We start from the raw sequence: 20768 nt of genomic DNA on the forward strand, positions 1-20768 counted from the left end.
AATGCAAATCCTGTTTATATGCAACAATTTACCAAATCAGGACCACTAGTCCTCATGTTCTCAATCAGTTCTGAGAAGTGTGTCTGTATGCAAATGTGGTTGCATACAAGTAAATGAGCTCAGATTAACAGCACATTACATTAAATGAGCTCCCTTTGCACGCAATAAGCGGACAGCGGTTACAAAAGCCTGCCTTGTAGCATCTGAAGTCTGTCAGCACCTTTGCATGTACCAAAGTGTTAATATCTTTGCCCCTCTAATATATACAGTGTGTAAAACATTTCAAACCATAGAAATGTAATTGCACTTTCCTTAAGTATAGCATTCATCTTTTTTAAAAAAGGTTTAACTTGATGTTTATTGTTAAGCAATGTAATTAAGTGCCATGTGCTTCTGTGTATTTTCCCTTGCTCAGAAACACCACGAATGCTTCTATGTAAATTACTTTCATCAATCACACTGTTTATGTGACAATTCATAATCAAAATACCAGATATGCATTTTGAGTAAGGGTTCCAAATAGCAAGTTAAACCCCGAGGTAGAGCACAGATATACAGATGGCATTTCTGCTGAGGAACGAAGCCTGAACATCCTCTGTGCATGAGGCAGAAATGACAGAATATTAGCACAGAAGAGGGATTGCTACTTGTCATTTTGAAGTAATCCTGGTGTTTGGTAAATAACAGAAGATATTATTTATTTGTTCTTATTAAGAGGAATACATGCAGAGTTTCAATCAAGCAGCACTGCAGGTGCAGGCTTGGCAGCAGCCAGCCAGGCTCTGAACACCAGTATCAGAAAAGAACTAAGAGCTACATTGCAGGCAGCTTAAGGTCTATTCCTGCCTTATCCCCCCTCCTCCTAACTACTTAGTTGTACATATAGATGAGTTAATACAGGCAGACAGCTGAACAAAATAAAGGTAAGAAATTCTGTTGTTAACTGAACACGTATGTAACTGTTCACATATTCACATCTGTTAGTGCAAGATAAAACAAATATTTTAAAAGATTTCCTTGAAAAATTAAAGATTCTGCTTAAACATACACAGACATTGGAAACAAATAAGCAGTTTCATGATGTAAGAAAACAGATAATTTAGGAATAGTATAGTGAAACATGGCATTTTAATAAAAAATTATTTTTATTTATTCTCACAAATATTTGATAAAGAAAGGAGACATTCCCCAGACATAAAACAGAAGATTTTTAGTCCCTACGGAAACTTTCTCTTTGGTAGTGAAATAACTACTCGTACCATAGCAGGATATTCCATTGTGCTTAATACAACTCTCCGCTTTCTGAACAAAGACAACTGTTCTGCCAAGTTCAGACAGAAATTGAGGTGAAGTGTAAGAACAGTTTGCTCCAAAGATTTCCATAAAGAGAAGGAAATTCTCCTATTCTTTCTCCATATAGACTAAGAGTAACTTTTAGAAATAACTGCCTAGGAAGGAAGCCAGAGTCCTGTCCAATTCAACCACCAAAAGAGAAAATGGCCACCTCCTCCTCCGTGAGGGCTTTTAATAATGTTAAGAACTGGAGGGAAATGTAGTTGCCTGAAGTTTCTGTCACCTTCACCTATATAACCTACAAAACTCAAAAACTCCCAGAAGATGACAACAAAGAGGTTATTCTCTACAGGGTGTTCCAGGACACTGAGAGAAGGCACCCAACACTGGGTTCCTGCTAAACTTCAGAAAGCCCAGTCAACACCACATCAGCCTGAAGGGAAGATGGCACACAGCTGTGGGCCAGCCTGGCATGGCCACAAGAGTCCAGGGACAGTCTCCAGGGATGACTGAAAAGGAATACTTTTGTGCATCCCCAGCACGACTGATGGAGACTGTATCAGCTCTACTACGTGTAAAACGCTCTTCCACTAGGTTCGAGTTGTTACTACAAAGAGCCTTAGCGAGCCGAGATTCCCATTTCTCAGGGACTCAAAGCACTTGTTCTCTAAAAGACGACACTTTGAGAAGCAAACTTTTGTTATGTAGTCAGTCTTGAGACTGATCACAGATGTGCTGCTCTCCACCCTTGACCCACAAACAGTCTGAAGTACGTAATTTGCAGCAAATTTTCTTCAGAAATGCACCATCTTTTTTCTCCCATTCTATGATATAGAACTGTCTGTAGTTCAGCTGCTGAATAATAATGACTGGAAAAGAAATATGGAATTAGGCAAGTTTCTATTCTTACGCCTTTTAGCAATAAAATTAAGCACAAAAGTGATATAAATGTAAACAAATCAGAAGAAAGTGGGCTAGCATCACATCATCTAATTAAACTAATCACCAGGTTGATGCAGCTGCGTTAAGCACATCATCTAAACTATAAATTCTCTTCAAGCTCTCCCTAGTAATACACAAAGACATCAGCATTGTTAAGCTATCAAATCCAAAGTCAACACCACATTTTTAAGGCAGTATTATCAGGACTCCGTTCAAGCTCATACAATTTATATACGCTGTCTGATTCAGATTTTCCCTACAATAACAACAGAAGGAAATATTACAAGTGTTGGCAACAAATATCAAAAGGGAGAAGCTTAATAAGCCCACCCCCAATACATGTGTTAGCCAGTATTTCTGTAATGATGTTAAAAGCTGATATGTAGTTTAAAACTAAATACTTAAGCTATGCAATGGAAAGCAATGTCCCTAATGCTCTTCACAAGTCATTTAACTTCCTTAAACTTCAGTTCATATTCTGGTACAATAGGAAAATTAATAAATTCCTTATTGGGGTACCAACAAACTAATATAGGCATCATTTCATGGCCATCATTGAGATATTGATTTTAAATTAGTGCTTAAAAATCATTAGATTAAAAAGGTCAGCAAATTGTTTCTTAAGTACAATGTTTAATGCTTTTTTGTACAGAAGATGGACCTTCTACAGAGGACAGTCTAAGCCCTTCAGAAAAAGGATTACAGAAGAAAATAACATGATAGATGTTGCTCAAGTCACTTAAGATGCTGCTGAAGAAAACCCTCTGATATTACCATAAACTGTGCAATATAAAAACTGGAATAGAATCAATTAGATGTGGACCGCTGAACTGAGGCCAAAAAGACAGTAAATCTCAATATAGGGCTTGGTTTTTTGTCTGGTGAGATGTTATCAGATCTCAGAGTAAGTAGCCTTGAGGTGAAACATAAAATTTCAATAATGAAATGTTATTTTATTTTTTTTAAATAACCCGTTTTTCACAAATATGGACAAAACTCCATCCTCCAAACTTTCTGTACTTAAAATTCACAAGCATATCCTCCCCAGTCACTTTCAAAATACAATTCAAAATAGTCTACCCTTGTAAACGAAACCAGCATTGGAGAGTCTTCTTGAATTACCTTGGAGCACAACAACCAATACACCCAGCGAGAAACACGATGTCACAACAAGGCTGCACAAAATACAGAACCTTTCAATCCCACAGGAAGATTCAAGAAGATGAGAGAGTGTGAAAAAAGAGTGTAAGTAAGAATACATGCGAGAGCAAGTAGAGCAGATCACTGACTCACTGAGATTCTTCACCATGGGACTGTGACTGTGAAGTTAGTACACTTTCTCTGTCAAAAGAACTGCCTTTAGGTCAGAAAGGAGCAAGAACAACTGCATATAGGTTGTCCTTACAAAGACGGGAACACAGAAAGTACATTAAAGACACAGACAAGATGTAAAAATAAAAATAAATACAATTTAAAAATTGTACACATTTTGCAGTTGCACACATAACATTCCCACAATTTAAAGATGTGCTGAAGCTCTTATTCCTAGAGTAGTAAGAGCATTTACTATGAATTAGACAACAGATAGTCTGTGAAAGCATCGCATATAGATTGCCAAAATAATTGCTGTGCCCACAAATCCATGCTTTTGCATTCACCAGTACCCTCAGTTATGAATCTGAATCAATAAATTAAAAGTGTTATTTGTATTCTAAACCTAATTAAAATAATTTGCTGAAGGTGATGATACCATGAATTTCAGGGACATTCAGTGATTACTGCCAAGCAAGGGACAGTCTGCATATTTTCATTTGCTTCCTAGATTTTTATTTAGCTCCAATTCTTACTTCATGGCTTTTATACAGAAAAAAATATTTACATCTAGCACAAAAAGTACTTAAAATGGGCACCCACTTTAGTTGCATAATAAAGAGCTGTATTCCAAAGGCATCATTCTGCTGGGAGAATACATTCCTTCTTTTAAAAGACATTGTTGATGGAGCAAAACACTGTAAGAGGAGAAACATCTATCGCAGCTTCATAAATAGTACAGAAAAGTGGGTTTTTTTCTTTCTTAGGGAGGGAAAAAAAAAAGGGGGGGCTCTAATCACTTAAGCACAATTACTTTACATTTGTGTCAATCACTTGGTATGTGAGAAATAATCACTTTCTACAAAGAATACTGGTACAAAAACTGCTGCTATTCTTGGATATCTGCAGTTATTTTCTGGGAGCAAAAGACATATGGGAGGACAGTGTGAGCAAAGGATCAGTCTGTCAGCTTCCAACAGTCAGAATGCAAGTTGGATCATTAAGAAAAAAACAACTCGGTGCAATCAGTTTAACATATATTAATTCAATATTGATTTTAAAAAGTTGTTTATATAGTTATATTCATACTTTATTTACTAAGTAAAATTAGTGTGCAATGCTAAATAATGTATCAATGTTTAGGGGTGGGGAGGTTCCACTTTTGTTTGAATCAAAAAGATGAAAAAGAAATGCTGAAAAATGGAAAAACAAAACAAAACAAAACTAGAAAAGCAGCTTTGGTGAGCTCCACCTACACATTCAGAAGCAACCCTAAAAATTCTCCTAAAGATCTTGACTACTCAGGAAGGGAAATACCAAAATCTCCATTGAGCACCAAGTTTCAACCAGAAGCCCATTTGGGATTCATTAATTACACACACATTTGTGAGAAAGGAGCAAGTCTTCCAGGCCCAATCTAGCAGGCATGCCCTAAACACACCTGCCAGTGATAACACCAAATCTAACACAAAGCTGAGTGCTCGTGGCCATTAAAAACAAACCAAAACAAAGCCTGTGGTTCTGCTGTTATAATTGCGTCTGTTTAATATCGTAATTAGACATATGACAGAACCTATCCATGAAGTGGAAAATGTGAGTTTCAGTTTCTCAGGCAGGTGGCATTTACGTGCGTCACTCTACAATCAAGAATGCAAAAGCCATAGAAGCACCGAGGACCCTATATAAGGCCAGTAGCTGAGGTATTAACCTGGAAAGCTGAAACTTCGGATTAACTGAATTTCCTGCATAGCACTGGTCACGCTCCCCCTTCACACATCTAGTCCTGGCCCCAAGAATCTTGCATCCGTGGCTGTAGAGCAGAAGGTTTTGACTTCTCTATGTGATTTCAGGGCACTCTCCCAGGTAGCAGGAAATACAGGCTTAAATGCGAAACTAAGAAAGTAACTGAAATTGCAGCTCCCATGTCCAGGCTGAATGGTTATGGAAACTTCCCAGGCTGTTATTAAGAACAGAGAATAATCCTGTCAAGTTAAACCAAAAGAAAGGTCTTGGCACATAACAAAAGATAGTAGATTTTGGCTCTAAATCCGAGCTCCACAGAGCTGTCTGATAGAGGCTACAATTAGGTGCAGAAATCCAGGACAGAGACAGAAAGTGAGACACATCCCACAGGCTTTTCCGAATAGCCCTCTTGCTCAACATCTTCAGTATTGTTCATTTCCAGCCAATGAACCTACCAACTTTGACTTACACCATTAATTTCCACTTATTCCACACCAAGCTCTAAACTTCAGCACTCTAAGACACTGCACCTATTCTGTTAACACACTGCTAAAGAGTCTGAAGGTACCTCCAGGAGGGGAAAGTAACCTCTCAGTATCACTGGGAATGACAAGCAATGTATTCCCACCATCCCAGGTATGCAGTGGCTCCAGCCTAGGCTTTGGTTTAACTTTCCATTCCTGCAGGCAGGGCACCTACCTCTCAGGCACTGCAGTGTTCAGCACAGCAATACCCATGTCCCTTTTTGCATCTAACCTACAGCAGCTAGAAAGAAAGAACAGACTCCCTTATTATTGGAGAAGAATAGAGAAAGAAGAGTGGCATTAGGTGTCTAGTAATTTTTTTTTTTTTTAAAGTCTCACATAAATAATGGAAGCTTCATTTAGAAAAGAAAACAAATTGTGCATTCTCTTTTCCTAGTTCCTCTACCACCAGTATTCCTGTTTAGCAAACACTTAAGAACATGGTTAAATCACCATCTCTTTCCATGAATGAAGCTGGATGCCATTTAGGCACAAAATTCTTAACTTCGTTGCAGAGAAACCTTAAACCTCAAACCAGTTTCCTTTAAAAGCTCAAGGGGAAAAAAGAAAAAAAAAAGAAACCAAGTGAAAAGAAAAAAAAAAATCAGTTCTAGCCCCAGCACAGCCATTTTGAGACACCATAAGCTCTGTACCATTTCCTTCTGTGTAGTCAACAAACCCAGTAAAACAGTTGCATGTTTTGCCTTTGTTTTGTTTTATGCAAAGGAGGGCAGACACATGCATACCTGTGTAATCTGTGTGAGAGATGAGACTACTGGAAGCAGAGCAAAGAAAATACTCTCATAGCCTGTTCCCACAGCAGCAGTAGCTGCACAGTCATAACCATGACAGCTGAGGAACCAGGCCAAGAAATGTTTGCTGTAAATACATTCTCACTATGTTGTTAGGCTTTTTTTGGGGGGGCTTTTTTTTTTTTTTAATCCTCAAAGACAGTTAAAATACATTACTGCAAACACTTCCAGTTCAGCAGTAAGTTGTTGGCTAATGTTTCTGTTTTCTTCTGGCTTTCCTAACACTTCTTTCTATGATTGTCAATTCCTTTCAGAGACTATAATCCCTTCTCATATCAGCTGCTAACACAAGCCAATAAAGCTACAGGGATCCATATAGATCCTGCTTCGTTCATTAAGAGAAGAAAGGCAACAGAACAGGTTTTGTAGCTTCAGCCGGAAACAAAAAGAAAGAATCAAGCCCAGATGCGTTCAATTATACCCATCCCAAAACATAGAGCAGCAGTCGAGTCAAAGGGCTATATTGTACTTGGGTGACGGTAGGAATACTCTGACTCCACAGGGAGTTAACCTGGTGGGCAGAGGCGTGGAGAGAAGGAGCCTTCTGTGCTTTTGGCTGCAGTACGTCCCTGAATCTACGGTTTGCTTCTCATCTCCAGGAAGTACAATAATTTCCCTTAAATATGTACATACTGATTGGGACTGGTTAAGGCAGCTCTCTCTGGACAGACAGGACCTTTCAAGGTGATTATTAGCATTTGAGCAAATTAGTGATGATTATACAAATTCCTGTAACAGGCTTTTCTAAACATCAACATGACAACTAAAGCATGATGTAGAAACTAGTGTCAAGATTTCCATTGATTTCAGTGGGCTCTGGATGAGAAGAAATTAGTTTATTCATCCTTTCGCCTCAGCAAAATAAATGTAACCAAAAATCAGTATAAGCATTTTTTAAAACAAATTCTTTTATAACGGATGAGTGGGTCATCTGCTTATCTTGCCCTTGAAGCAGTTTCCTTAATTTCAGCCATAAAATGAGGGATCCCAATTGACCTTCCTTGCTTTAAATGAAAGCTTATTAAAGATTTAAGAAAAAAAATCTCACAAGCATTCAGAGTTATTGTAGATGCAGCCTAAGAAGCATATCAAAGTGCAGTCTCAACGCTGCAAAGTTTGGCCACTGTTTATTATTGAGTGTTCCCCTTTTGAAAATATCTCAATAGCAGATCTGGACCTTTCTAAATAGAACAAATACATAATATCAGTTATCTTATGTGTAAGGATAAAATGTCTGGATCTTTTAATTTTTGTACTTTGGATGACAAAAGTAAAAACAGAAAAGCATCCCAACTCCCTGAAGATGCAACTGCTCTTACTGTTCTGAACAACAGTGGTGTCTTAACTAACTTTTTTTTTTTCCCCAAACTCTAAAGTAGCAGACTTTAGCCTGAACTAACAATCTCCATGCCCATCTTAGGCTAAGAGAACTCAAAACAGAAAAATAAAACAGAAAAAATATTTTTTAATTGCTGAAATGCTGGCAAATTTTTCACTGTAGTGACACCTGGTGAGACTACTGTATTTTAGGATTACACACTGCAAAGTATAAACACATCTTTGTAGTTTATAATATAAGCACAGCTTTGTTTAGCTCTATGAAACAAACTGTAAATATCCTGCTACAGCCTATCTGCCTCAATTCCTCAATTCCTCAATTACTCGCAGACTGGAAAAATACATTAATATTGTGAAAGACAAGTCAATTTCGAAATTATCAAAAACTCTCAAGTGAAAGATGTTGCTGAAACAAAATATAGAAAGAAGAAAACAATGTTAATCTGCCAGCAGATACACTTTAGGTACATCTACTCTGTTGATAAACAGATGAGTGTGCATAGACTCTTAAACGGTATTAAAAGGCAAAAAGATGATAAAAGTTTGAAAAAAAAATACTAACAACTATTCATGTTTCTGACTACTTTTGCTACAATTTCCCATTGCAGCATCTCACTCTTTTCCCGTCTTGAAAATTTACTGCCATAATGCCAGTTAAATGCCTTCAACAGTAATCTCTTGATAGAGTGCCTTTCCTAAACCAAAAGTGTTAAAAATAAAATCCACGCTAAAAAGAAAGGAAAAAAAAAAATCTTCTGGCTTCACTGCAGTGCTTTTTCTTCACTTGCTCTTTACATTTACAATAAGAATAATTTTCATCATTGACTCACTGTCACTATTCTGGGATCCTTTCAATTCATTCAAAATATAGCTGCAAAAAAATCAGGGCCATCAACCTGTTACTGTCATCTTCCTCCTGACCCAATACGTGTCATTCTCTGCTAAATCCCATTTCACTGTTCTCTCTCATCCACCAATACACTCTCTCACTAATTTTATTCTGATGAGAGACAGTTTTTTCCCACACTTATAACAATTTTATCTTTGAGCAAGCCCCCAATGACATTTACCATGCAAGTGATGAAACACAGCAAAAGTGGAACTTTACACCAATTTGCTCAAGCCATGGATGTGAAGAATAAGAAGTTTTTGCTACCCTCAAAATCCAAGGCTTGCACCTATTCTCCTAGGACAGTGCCAAAGAGTATGAAGGTATATCCAGGAGGGGAAAGTAACTCCTCAGATAGTACCACTGGGAATGACAAGCAATGTATTCCCGCCATCCCAGGTACACAGTAACTCCAGTCTAGGCTTTAGTTTGACTTTCCATTCCTGCAGGCAGGGCACCTACCTCTTAGGCACTGCAGTGTTCAGCACAGCAATACCCATGTCCCTTTTTGCATCTAACCTACAACAGCTAGAAAGAACGAACAGACTCCCTTATTAGTGGAAAAAAAAAAAAAAAAAAAAAAAGAAGAGTGGCATTAGGTGTCTACTGTAGTCCGTATTTTGAAATTTTTCATGTAAATAAGTACCACCAGTATCCCTGTTTAGCAAACACTTAAAAACACGCTAGCTTTCAAATCCATGTCTCCAGAGTCCATTCCTGAACTCAGGAAAGGTTCTTCAACCTTTCTTCTAAAAAATTTGGACTTAAAAGATTTATTCTACACATGTAACTTCTTATTTTAAAATATGTCTTTTGCTGCCATCTTTGAAATTTTCTTTGTCCAATTTAGATTGTAACATAATCAAGGTCGACACTGATAGCAAGATTTAAAAAAAAAAAAAAAATCAACCTATGGTTCTCCACGTACTACAGAGGAGGGCCAGATGTCTTAGATTGAGTTTCATAAAGGTATGCATCCTAGGCAGCAAACTACTAAAGCTAAAGCAAAAAAAAAATTCCAATAGGTCTCCAGCACAACCTTCTTTATGGCATTGCTACTCAATTCTAAGATGCCTGAGAGTACATCTACAGACATTACCTCTTGTGCTATCGCTGTGCACGTCCAGGAAGCATCTACCTTCATCTTCTCTACACATATCCATTAGGTAGTTGAAGACAGCAGTTCATATCTCCCTTTAACCTTCTCAAAACCAAAAAAAAAAAAAAACACACAAAAAACCCAGTTCTCTCAGTGTCTCTTCACATATTACATGCTTCATCCCCCTTATCACCTTGATTGCGCTTTGCTGGAGAATATATTATGCAAGGTAGCATGTACCATCAGAAGTTAAGCTATTGTGCATGTACCTGCAAAAGACATTTAGGTTCTGATGAATATTGGTTGTGGTGAATGCCAGTGGTACATTTACATTGATCTTAGGCATTCTTAACAGATTCTGTATCATTGACACACACACATACTTTGGGAACATGAAACACAAAATATAGTGTGCTCAATAGAAAGAAAATACATAATAAATTTATTTCATAAACATGAAAAGTAGCAAAGGAAGAAGTTTAGATTTACTTGGAAGTTGTAAATACTAGTCTTTGTATTTCTGCACATCTCACAAGAAGTGATAACTCACTACAGTGCTGAACACTCTATAAACACAGAATGAAATTTCCATGGTCCAAAAATGTAAGGCAAAAGACAGTATGCAGACACAAACAGAAGTCAAAGGACAACTCCTAGTAAACCATACTAATCAACCAGGCAGACGGCTCAACATTTAGTACTTAACTACCTTACTGACAATGTTCTTGTTGTGTATTGCTTCCAAATCAAATACACATCATTCCTGCTAATTTGGAATCGTTTCCCCTAGTCTCTCCATTGTTCTGTTTGTAAGAAATCTATTCGTACACACAGGCAAACAAGACAGTACAAAACTGTGAAAATTTATATGCTGAAGAATTTATGAAATTTAACAGTGTGTTATAAACACACATGATAAATGAGACATCAGACTGGTGTCTACAGACACCATATAGAGAACATTCTGCTGCACAGAACATGTACAGTGAAACAGTCAATGGCAGTGTGGTAGCTATTTTACCAGGTATAAATACATTTGCTCTCAATACCTTATCTATTTTCCTTGTCTTCCCAAGTGCAGCATTAACATATACCTAAAATAAACCACATTTTAAAAAAAATTGTCCCCAAATCCACATATGCAACATCTCCAATTTAAATGGTGGAAAGGAGAATACCAATAACTACATACATACTTCTCAAACAGTAGCAACCGGACATAATAATTTACCAACTAATGGATGTCTGAACATCTATAATCTCCTCTATAGAGATGGGCCACTTCAGGCAATGATCAAAAACCCACAACAATATAGCCTCCATAGTCTTTGCTCTCCAAGAATTAAATACTACTACTGTTTCCAAGTTAATCCAATCCCAAATCTTTAAAAATAAATTTTTACTGTTCCATTCACTCCACTGTTACATTTATGGCAGCTTTTTCATGGAGGCTCTTGAAATATCCCAGACCTCACAACCCACAGTCTGCTCAATACTTCAAAGACAATTTATCCGTCTGCATCTTCCCTATTCCCAATAACATACGATGCTCTACAACTACTTATAGATGAGAAATAAGCATCAGAGAATTATGCTACAAAAAAGGTTTGAGTACATGTATGTATATTCACACATACACACTCTACTATATAAATACAGCCACCATTACCTCTGGCAAGTGCTAGTTTCAAAGCAGTTCTTCTCTTAGTAGAGGACAGCTTCAGAAGAAAGGTAGCACACAATATCTCCATCTCTAGCCAAACTTTCAAAATTACATACAATTGTAATAACTGCATAAACTCAGTTAAAGTTTTTTTTAAAGGACAAGACTGGATCTTCAGACTACAGCGCTATTCAGCTTTGGGTTGAGCTAATAAAATAATTTTGATCATTCTGCTGAATTTATGGTTTTCAAGAGGAACCTACAGGGGATAAGGCCCATCCATGCTTCAAAGTGCAAGGCCCTATCTCCTTTTGCTCACGTGCAAAAGCTCTACATTGGAAGTTTTACATAATTTGCTTCCCTGTATTCTTTCCTTTCCAATTATATCCCTCCCAGTGAAACTTTGTTTTAGTTTCTTTCAATACATACCTTTTATAAAACAGAGGCACTAAAGTGGTGCTAGAAGAAGCAGCAAGAAAGAGATGGAGGAATTACAATTAGATAAGAAGAAGAGTATTTTAGGAACTCATTAGAATTGAGCCACTACAGGAAAAGCTTCATCATCTTTCTGGGAAAATGTGTTCATCCTTATCAGGTACATCTAAGGAATCTTTAGAGCTCACAATACTCTTCACACCACTGAGGCTCTACTTTACAGCCACACTATACCAAGGCTGCTGCCAATGCACAAAATGTTCTTGATACTCCAGAGGAGCATGATAAGGAAGAAATAAGAGAGTCTTGCCATGTGAGATCTGACTAGCCTGCAAAAATATAGGTTAAAATGTCATGTCAGGGTAAGAAATCCTGTTAAGGATGTTAATCAACCAGAGATCCCTGCCTTGAAAGGAGAGCAGTTTTTTGGGCTAGTTCCAAGGGTACTGTTTGCACTTAACAGAATTGCTGACATCTATAATCCATGTTGTATAGGTAACGCTTGCTTCTAACAGTGATACAACTTTATCTATTGATATGAGAAAGATACAAGGAAAACACTACATACTGAAATATGCACTTGTATTTTACCTGTAGTCCCATTTTTTTATTTGATTTTTTTTTTTTTAATAGAAAAACTGACTTGTCCACTGCATAGTCAATTTTTTTCCTTCTCTGCTGGTATTTCAGCTTGATAACACACACAGAATAAGATCGAGAGTTCAAGATCAGAGAAACTAACACTTAGTAACACTTTGTATTAGAAGTTTTACTGATTACTGCCTAAACAAGAAACCCCCTCTATTTGTATTGCTGCTCTGACTATAGCAGCTATTAACTTGGCAGCCAACACAGTGCCACTTCCTCTCCTCCAGCCTTTTGGCAGAACAATTGCCACAATGTACTCCAGGACGTACAGCAGCCAGTCGTGCTGCTCCAGGACCAGTTCGGGATTGAGCCTGCACCCTTCTAATTGCTCCTTTGCCACTGAACCGTCAAGATGTCCTCAGACATGGTGCTAGAAAACTTACCATACAGACTGTGTGGGACAGTGGTGATGACCACTGAAAATCCCTGTTGCAAAAGCAGTTTAAACCAGTGAACAAGTTTTGCTTGCCTTTTTTTTTTTTTATAATCTTTACATTTCTAATGTTCTTAGCTGTCTACTTGATACTTACTTCAACAGAGCTTTTCAGACACATTACTGTTAAAGTACAGGCTTTAGATAACTCTCAAAAAAAAATTCATATCTTTACTGTACCCTAAAGGTTAATCAGAAGTCACTCCCACAACAAATACACCGAGATGATGCATTTTAAGGTAGCTTGGTTAATCTGAACCAAGTACCATAGCACTGAGTCAAGACACACACAGAGTAACGGAACAAGTCCTGAATGGGACTATACAAAACGGTAGGCAGCTTCTGAAGTGTATGTTAAGTGAAAACTGAATAGAAAAAGCCTAGTGTTACAGATGACACTGGAGAACTATCACAGCTTCCTTGCCTGGGCTTTAATGATATCATCAGAGAAAAGAACTCTTTTAAAAAACTCAAGTAAACAACAAAAAATACTCTCTTCTATCTCACCTACAGGCAAGCAAGATTCAAAGGAAGTGTTAAGAGAGGTGAAAGAATTTTTACATGAAGGTAACTGTGGCATGGAAATGGGAAGAGTTAAAACCCAGATAAGAGAAAAAGATCACCCTGCAGGGCAAATGGGCCTACAGTACATCTAATTATGTGAACGAAGAAGTCACTTCTCAGCCACAACAAAACTTTGGATAATTTCAAAGCATGTAAACTAGAGATATATTTAACTGAAAGAGTTATGAATACGTTTATATAGAATCAAATGTTCCATTACTGCTTGTAATTCACTTTCACTACAGGTGAAAAATCATTTCCATATGTATTTTTTGTTCTTTCAATAACTTACCTTCATCCCTTTCCTTCTTTTCTGTTGAGCAATACTTTAATAAAAAGTAGGACACATTATAGAATCGATATGCTATATATTTTCATTTATATACTGATTTGATACCTATACATCAATATATATGTAATGTATGTAATATAGTATACTAAACTGTTAACTCTGTTTTGTATTATAAGGCACATTTCCTTTGAACTCTGTATAAGGAAAATTATATGATGTGTTCCAGGAAACCATCCTTGCTCGTGAGATATGGATTACCAGAGAGACACCACACACTAGTTTTGGTCTTCAATATTATTGCCTGTTTTCTACCAGTCTGACACCATACAGCACACAAGAACAAAGGTAGCTTCTCAGACTAGACATGTGGCAAAAAGACAGCCTGGATTTAAAAGGTGGTGTTTTACCTGAAAAGTGGTGTACATCCTGGCCATAGGAAAATAGAAGTGAAAAGAGACAAAAATGAGGTTGGACTCTGGACTGTGTTGAAAAGCCATTCATCCACCAAAGAAGTAGAATCAGAGAAGGACAAATACACACATATTACAAAGAGTGAAGTTACATGCAGTAAGTATATAAGAAAGCACATAATGTATATATTTAATAAGTGTATTTTCCAAAGCAAGAATTCCAGAAATTTAAATAAGTTGCAAGTGTAAGAGAAGCATTAAATACTCATTGCAGGCACAGACCAATTATGAGTTAACAAGTTAATGAGCTAACAAGTCCCCATTAATGAATTTGGAAACTAGGCCCTTCAATGCTTTATTGGAGTATCTGAAGCATGATAAACTCTGGAAAACAGATTTGTTCATATGGAAAAAACCAAACAAGCATCCAAAGTTATTTACAGAGTGAACGCATAGTCTTGACGCACTTACAGCAAACAAACAAAAAAAAAAAAAAACCCTCCAACATCTAACAATAAACACTGTTATAAAATACCACCCAGTGTTTTTAATGCAAAAGTCTGGGAACCTCTGTGTTTTCTATCTGGCTGATTTAGTTATTTTAACAACTTAACATTTTATCAGCTTGTCTGAATGCACACAAGCTCCTTACACTTATATTATACTATAAATCTAGATTTGGGAGCTAATTTAAATGGCTTATATATAGCTATAGAGGTAAAGCAGTTATTTCTTAAGAACATGGCTTTAGAAAGTTAAATACAAGCAGAAGTATTTTACTCTTGCAAGCAACTTTATCCTGTCAAACAAAAGGTAATAGCTAAGATCAACCAGATAAAGAGAAAACAAAGGAAATATTTCAAAGCCCCAACAGATGACAAAACTATTTCTAATATAAAATGGAAATATAGTATCTTTATAAACATCATCGCATGCTGTGGTCCTCTCTTGTTTAGGTGTCCAAGGCTGTAACACTATTGGTTCTACAGTTAACCCCTTCTTGTGACTGACTAGTAACTATGTCAGAAGGAAGATTACCATTTTTAAAACCAAAATAGCATGTGTTAGTCTGGAAAATTTATTAGTTATTTTCTAAGAACCACCTGTACGTCAGATAGAACCTGCTGGTTCTCCCTGTGATCTGTGAGCTTCTTTCTTCGAAGGAGGAGATGCAAACAACTTTTTCCAGCACAGGTTTAGGACTACCCTGGTCAGCATGCAGAAGCAAAATGCTTGTGGGGAGAAGAAATTTAGCTGTAAAGCCTTCCTCTTTCAGAATTCAGGTTCCACTGTCAGGGAAATCACTGATGCCCTGAGCATTAATGGACTGCCTCGTTCCTACAGCATGATCAGCCAGCATGTAACTGCTTCGTTGGTTGCTAGGGAGCAATGAGCTCATTACATGGCATCATCCGCACCCTCCACAAGGATGCTGGCACATGCTTCCCATCTGGGGATACTACTGATTGAAGTAACAGCACTGGAGTGCCTGCCAGTCCTCAGTCTCCCAGGGTGCAGCACGCCGATACAGCAGGTATTAACTTTAGCTCTACCTTCGAGGTTTTAGGCTCTGGTCTTTGTGAGCCTGGCCAATGCAATGCCACACACAAAGAGGTCAGAACAGCCTTCCACAGCTATTGGCATGGATACCCCTTATTTTTAAAGGCCAAATCTAGACAAAGATGTTCTTCCTGAAATTTTGGCAGACACATGGCTTTTCTGACTAGGGCAATGATTGCTACTATTCTAAAGGCTCTGTTAGAGGAGAATTCATTAAAAATGAAAAAAGGCTGGAAAAAAAATCTTCTTTAATGGAGCACAAGATTTGGAGGCATTTACAGAAGACATACAGAAACCTAGGGATCTCCAAGCTGTATACATTAAATCCCTGGAATGAATGTCAGCTGTGAACAATCTGGGTCACTTTAAAGTCTAAATATACAACCTTAATGCATTTTTTCAGCTGTTTGTCTCATTAGAACTTCACAGATCTATTCACAAGGGGGGGGGGGGGGGGGGGGGCGGGAATCTGCCAAGAAATAAAAAAGCCACCCTGCTTCCATATGCCAGGAAATTTATTAACTAACAATCTATCTGCATTACACAGAGATGGTATCTAATGATTTTCATGTACCTGTCACATGTCAAACGCCATCCAAGAATTCTTACTGCTGGTGAATTAACAAGCACATAAGGGAATACAGCTGTAGATATGCATAGATACCTATACATTCAAATCCGTAGGCAACTACAAAATGTCTTTTTTTTTTTTTTAACAACTGCATGAAGAAACATAAAAAGGAATGAGAAGGAAGGCAAATTGGGGTGATTCACTCATCAAATGCATGGAACAACAGCTCTATTTGAAGGGAATAGGTAAAGACAAAAAGTGTCAACTTTCCCTCTTACTTGAAGTTAAGATTAAATTCTTAAGAATTTAAGACGACCAAGATACAAAAATGCTCACCACTAATATATGAAATAATGTCATGGACACTCATGTATCACTTAAATGCATTTTAAAATAACTGATTAGTTTGAAACACAAATATGTACCTAAGACCTTACCTGTCTCAACAATTTCTCAACAGCTGACATTACCATGAGCCCTCTCCACACAACCGGGGCAGTCTCTTCTACCAAGAAACCCATAGACATGCTGAAACAACAAAGCAAAAACTTAAGCTTTCCAGCACAATACCAAGTACCTCTGTAAAGAAGCTTGATTTAAATTAAAACATATGCTCACCATGCGATTCCATAGTTCTTAAGGGGCCTCATTAGATTTTCTAAAACAGAAGCAAACAAGGGTTTTTCTTGGGGGGAAGTAGGTTTTGGGTTTTGTTTTTTTTTTTTTTTTTTTTTTTAAAGATAAAAGCTTACACAATTTTTTTTCCCTTTTACGAGCAGTTTTCCCTCTCCGTTAAAAGCATATATCTATTTTTCCCCCTTCATCCCTTCAATATATGTATACATTTATGTACTCTACCCAAGAACCTGGCCCCACTTTTTCTTAGGTTGTTATGTTTTACAGATATCATTCATCTTTTGCCAGAATAACAATGCATCTGCCCATAATATAATGTCACTTTGTGCTGCTGAAACTGACTTCATCTATTTGTATGAAATCCCCATGCTGCAAGGCATAAATCCCCTTTTAGGCAGCCTTTTACTTCTGCAGTACTTCACTAATGCTGAGTCATCATATCAGAACAAAATCAAAGTTTTACAACATGACGGAATTTTAAATGATTTTGTTTCTAAACTATGCTATTCACTAATCTCGTGAATCAGAGGATCGTTCCCATTAACACACCAGTGTTTTGGGGAATTCTTCTCATTGTATTTAAGTGTGCTTTGGAATCCCAGAGAAGAGGTACCAAATAAAGCCACCCCTAAACTACATTCTGTCAACAGCTCTGGGTAAGAAGTCCTGGGTTTCTTCAGACTGGCAGAAGCCTGCAGGACTTCTAAAATTTCTGTAGGAACAAAAGATGCTTATTTGAACATTGCAGAAGTAATGTCCTTGTCATGCTCCATATTCCTACACTTTCCAGTGTCAACAAAAAAAAAAGGGGGGTGGGGGTGGGAATATTGTAATTGTTCTGCTGGCAAAGGGGCAAGCAACCAGGAAGCAAACAAAAAAAAGAGTGCATTCAAAACAAAACCTCACAAAAGCCAAAACCTCCTCTTTATAGTCTCTGCCATCCAAATCCACACCTTATCTCAAAATGGTGCACACACACACAAAACAACAAAAGGAATTTTATTTGGTCTAGCTGGTTTATTTTAAGAGCGTGCACAGGCAGGAACCAGCAGAAAATAGAAAGAATACTTTAAGCAATAAAAAAATATATTATAATACATATTTTGACAGAAACCTATGATGCACCCAAAGTAAAATAGATATAGATAGTAAAATAAAAACAATGTGAATATAATGCAGTGCATTCAAAGCTGAACTCCAAATTCAGACAAATAACACCCAAGAGCACGCAAATTAAACAGCTAAACTCTACAGATGAAAGCTTTCAAGCAATCGAGTAAGTGGGCATTCAAGACATGTAATTTTGTAGAAATATGGCTGAAAATAAATTGGATGTTTTGGTTTACAAATCAAAAACAACAAAATCAGAAGCTAAACAAATCAACAAATCATTTGCTCATGAATGCTGCATTCAGGAATGATTATGAAACTGCTATTGGAAAAGAGATGGGCTTGGACTGATGGACTGCACCAGTGTAACACAACTCTTCTCTACTTGTGCAGCACTTTTCAGTGTTTAGTCAGGGCTTATTTTGGTGGCATTATACCATCTAGCCACATTTCTAGGAATCACTGTCTTCTCCCCCCTGCACCAGGATAGTTTTGTTATGAAGAGGTTGATGACATTTGAACTTCAGCCGAGAGCCATCTCTAGGCACTGCTTTGGTGTCCTTGTAAACAACATATGTACCGCCACAAGTTATAATACTGTTAGAAGTCTTGAGAAAAATGACTACATATTTACCTATGAGAGGGTTTTAAAAAAAGAAACAGGAAAAAAAAGTATCTGCAACAGCACATATCACTGCAGATTCAAGGTCTGCTTCATTTTTACCATGAAATAGGAACAATTTTAAGAAAAAGCAAAAGAAAACAAAAAAGGGGGGGCCAATCCTTGACTGCTCAGCACATAAGGACCAGGAACTGGAGGGTAAGAAGAATGGAAAGATGCATTTATTCTGAGAAAGTTCACCAAAATACTATGCCACTTCTCAGTTCAATCCAAGTGCTCTACAGTATGTCTGTCAAATATCCAGAGGCTACCTTCTCAACACCCTCTACCTGCATGGACGGTTTCTTCTGTATAGAGCCCAGTTAGACATACTAATCTCACAGAACAGACACACCTTCAGAGACCTCCCTCTCCTTCACCTCAGTAGGTAAAATAGGAGAGTTGCTGTGAGTATACAAACACTGACCTACAGAGTAGCCAAAAGTGCCTCTCTGTTATTAAAACATGTTCATTGTTTATTTCTCGATGGTAGAGTTTCATTTTATGAAAACTGGATTGTACTTTCTTCGGTTAATGAGGACTATAAACTGCTCCGAGCAGCAAGATTTAATCAAATTTATACAATGCACAAGAACAATTCACAACCCGCTGTATATTCTGGCTGTAATGTTCTGCATATTCTCAAAGTAATACAAACTACTGCAGAGCACCCCACTGTTGCTTACTGCTAAAAAGCATTCTTAAGACTATCTCAAATCTAAAGTGCTTCAGTGGGCTCTGGTAATCACCCTTATCTCATCAAAAGCAATGGGCATTCCTCCTCCTTCGCCCTGGGTCTCATGAAGATTTTCTAAAACATAACATGTAAAGAAGATTTAGCTTAATGAGATCTCAGTAACATCTCCAATTTCCTTTGCTTTCAGAGTAAACACTTCCTCCTCTGTTATCAGATGCCTACCATACAGCTCCAAAAATCCAACACATGAAAAAACAGATTTCTTAAAATCACAACACACAGCAATACTATGCTACCTATGCTAAGAGATCAATAAAATATCCTTGTTTACAACTTTTCAGAAAGCTTGATGGCCCTAAATGAAAGGGTGCTGCGTTTTCTCTGAACATACAAAATCAGATCACTAAGATCAACAGAGCACCAATGAAATGTCAATAAAACGTCTTTTCTGGTAGGATACAAGTAGGGCACTGGAAAAGGCAGACACATGCAAATTCGTAACAGTATTTAGAGCAGATTGCTGATTAAAGAGATCTAGGACTGGTCTGAAGGCTGGTTTGTTACTCACGTGGGGAAGAATGATGTTGAAGTAATTGGGATGGATCTTCTGCATTTTGTAGTTTTTTTTTTTTTTTTTTTAAACTTTCCCCCACCCCGAAAAATCAAGCCTTGCAGACTATCCTGACAAGGTAACTGAGTTGCCCCATTCTTTTTCTCTAGAAAGCCTGACATAGCCGTTCAATGGTGGCCATAAGTTAGTGCAGCACAGAAAGTATGTACAGAGCTATATATATGGTTTTGGCTGGGACAGAGTTAAATTTCTTCATAGTAGCTTGCACGATTCTATGTTTTGGATTTGTGATGAAAACAGTGTTGATAATACAGAGATCTTTTAGTTATCACTGAGCAGTGTTTGCACAGCGTTAAAACCTTTTCTGCTTCTCACCCCACCAGCGAGGAGGCTGGGGGTGCGCAAGAAGCTGGGAGGGGACACAGCTAGGACAGCTGACCCCAGCTGACCAAAGGGCTATTCCACACCATTTGACGTCATGCTCAGCATATAAAGCTGGGGGAAGAAGAAGGAAGGGGGGGGATGTTCAGAGTGACGGCGTTTGTCTTCCCAAGTAACCGTTATGT

At 37.6% G+C, this 20768-nt stretch overlaps 1 protein-coding gene across 1 annotated transcript in view; it reads right to left on the reverse strand.

The window, feature by feature from the left end:
- NUBPL (NUBP iron-sulfur cluster assembly factor, mitochondrial) overlaps positions 1–20768 on the reverse strand; it is a gene marked incomplete at its 5' end in the record, with an annotated part of 89623 nt that overhangs the window by 39156 nt on the left and 29699 nt on the right. Inside the window, 2 exon segments of the mRNA XM_082316619.1 lie at positions 16965–17055; positions 17146–17185. Coding sequence (XP_082172745.1) covers positions 16965–17055; positions 17146–17185 — 131 coding nt within the window.

The sequence above is a fragment of the Platalea leucorodia genome (assembly GCF_965183815.1).
Source record: "Platalea leucorodia genome assembly, chromosome: 7".
In the NCBI taxonomy this organism is placed as follows: Eukaryota; Metazoa; Chordata; class Aves; order Pelecaniformes; family Threskiornithidae; genus Platalea; species Platalea leucorodia.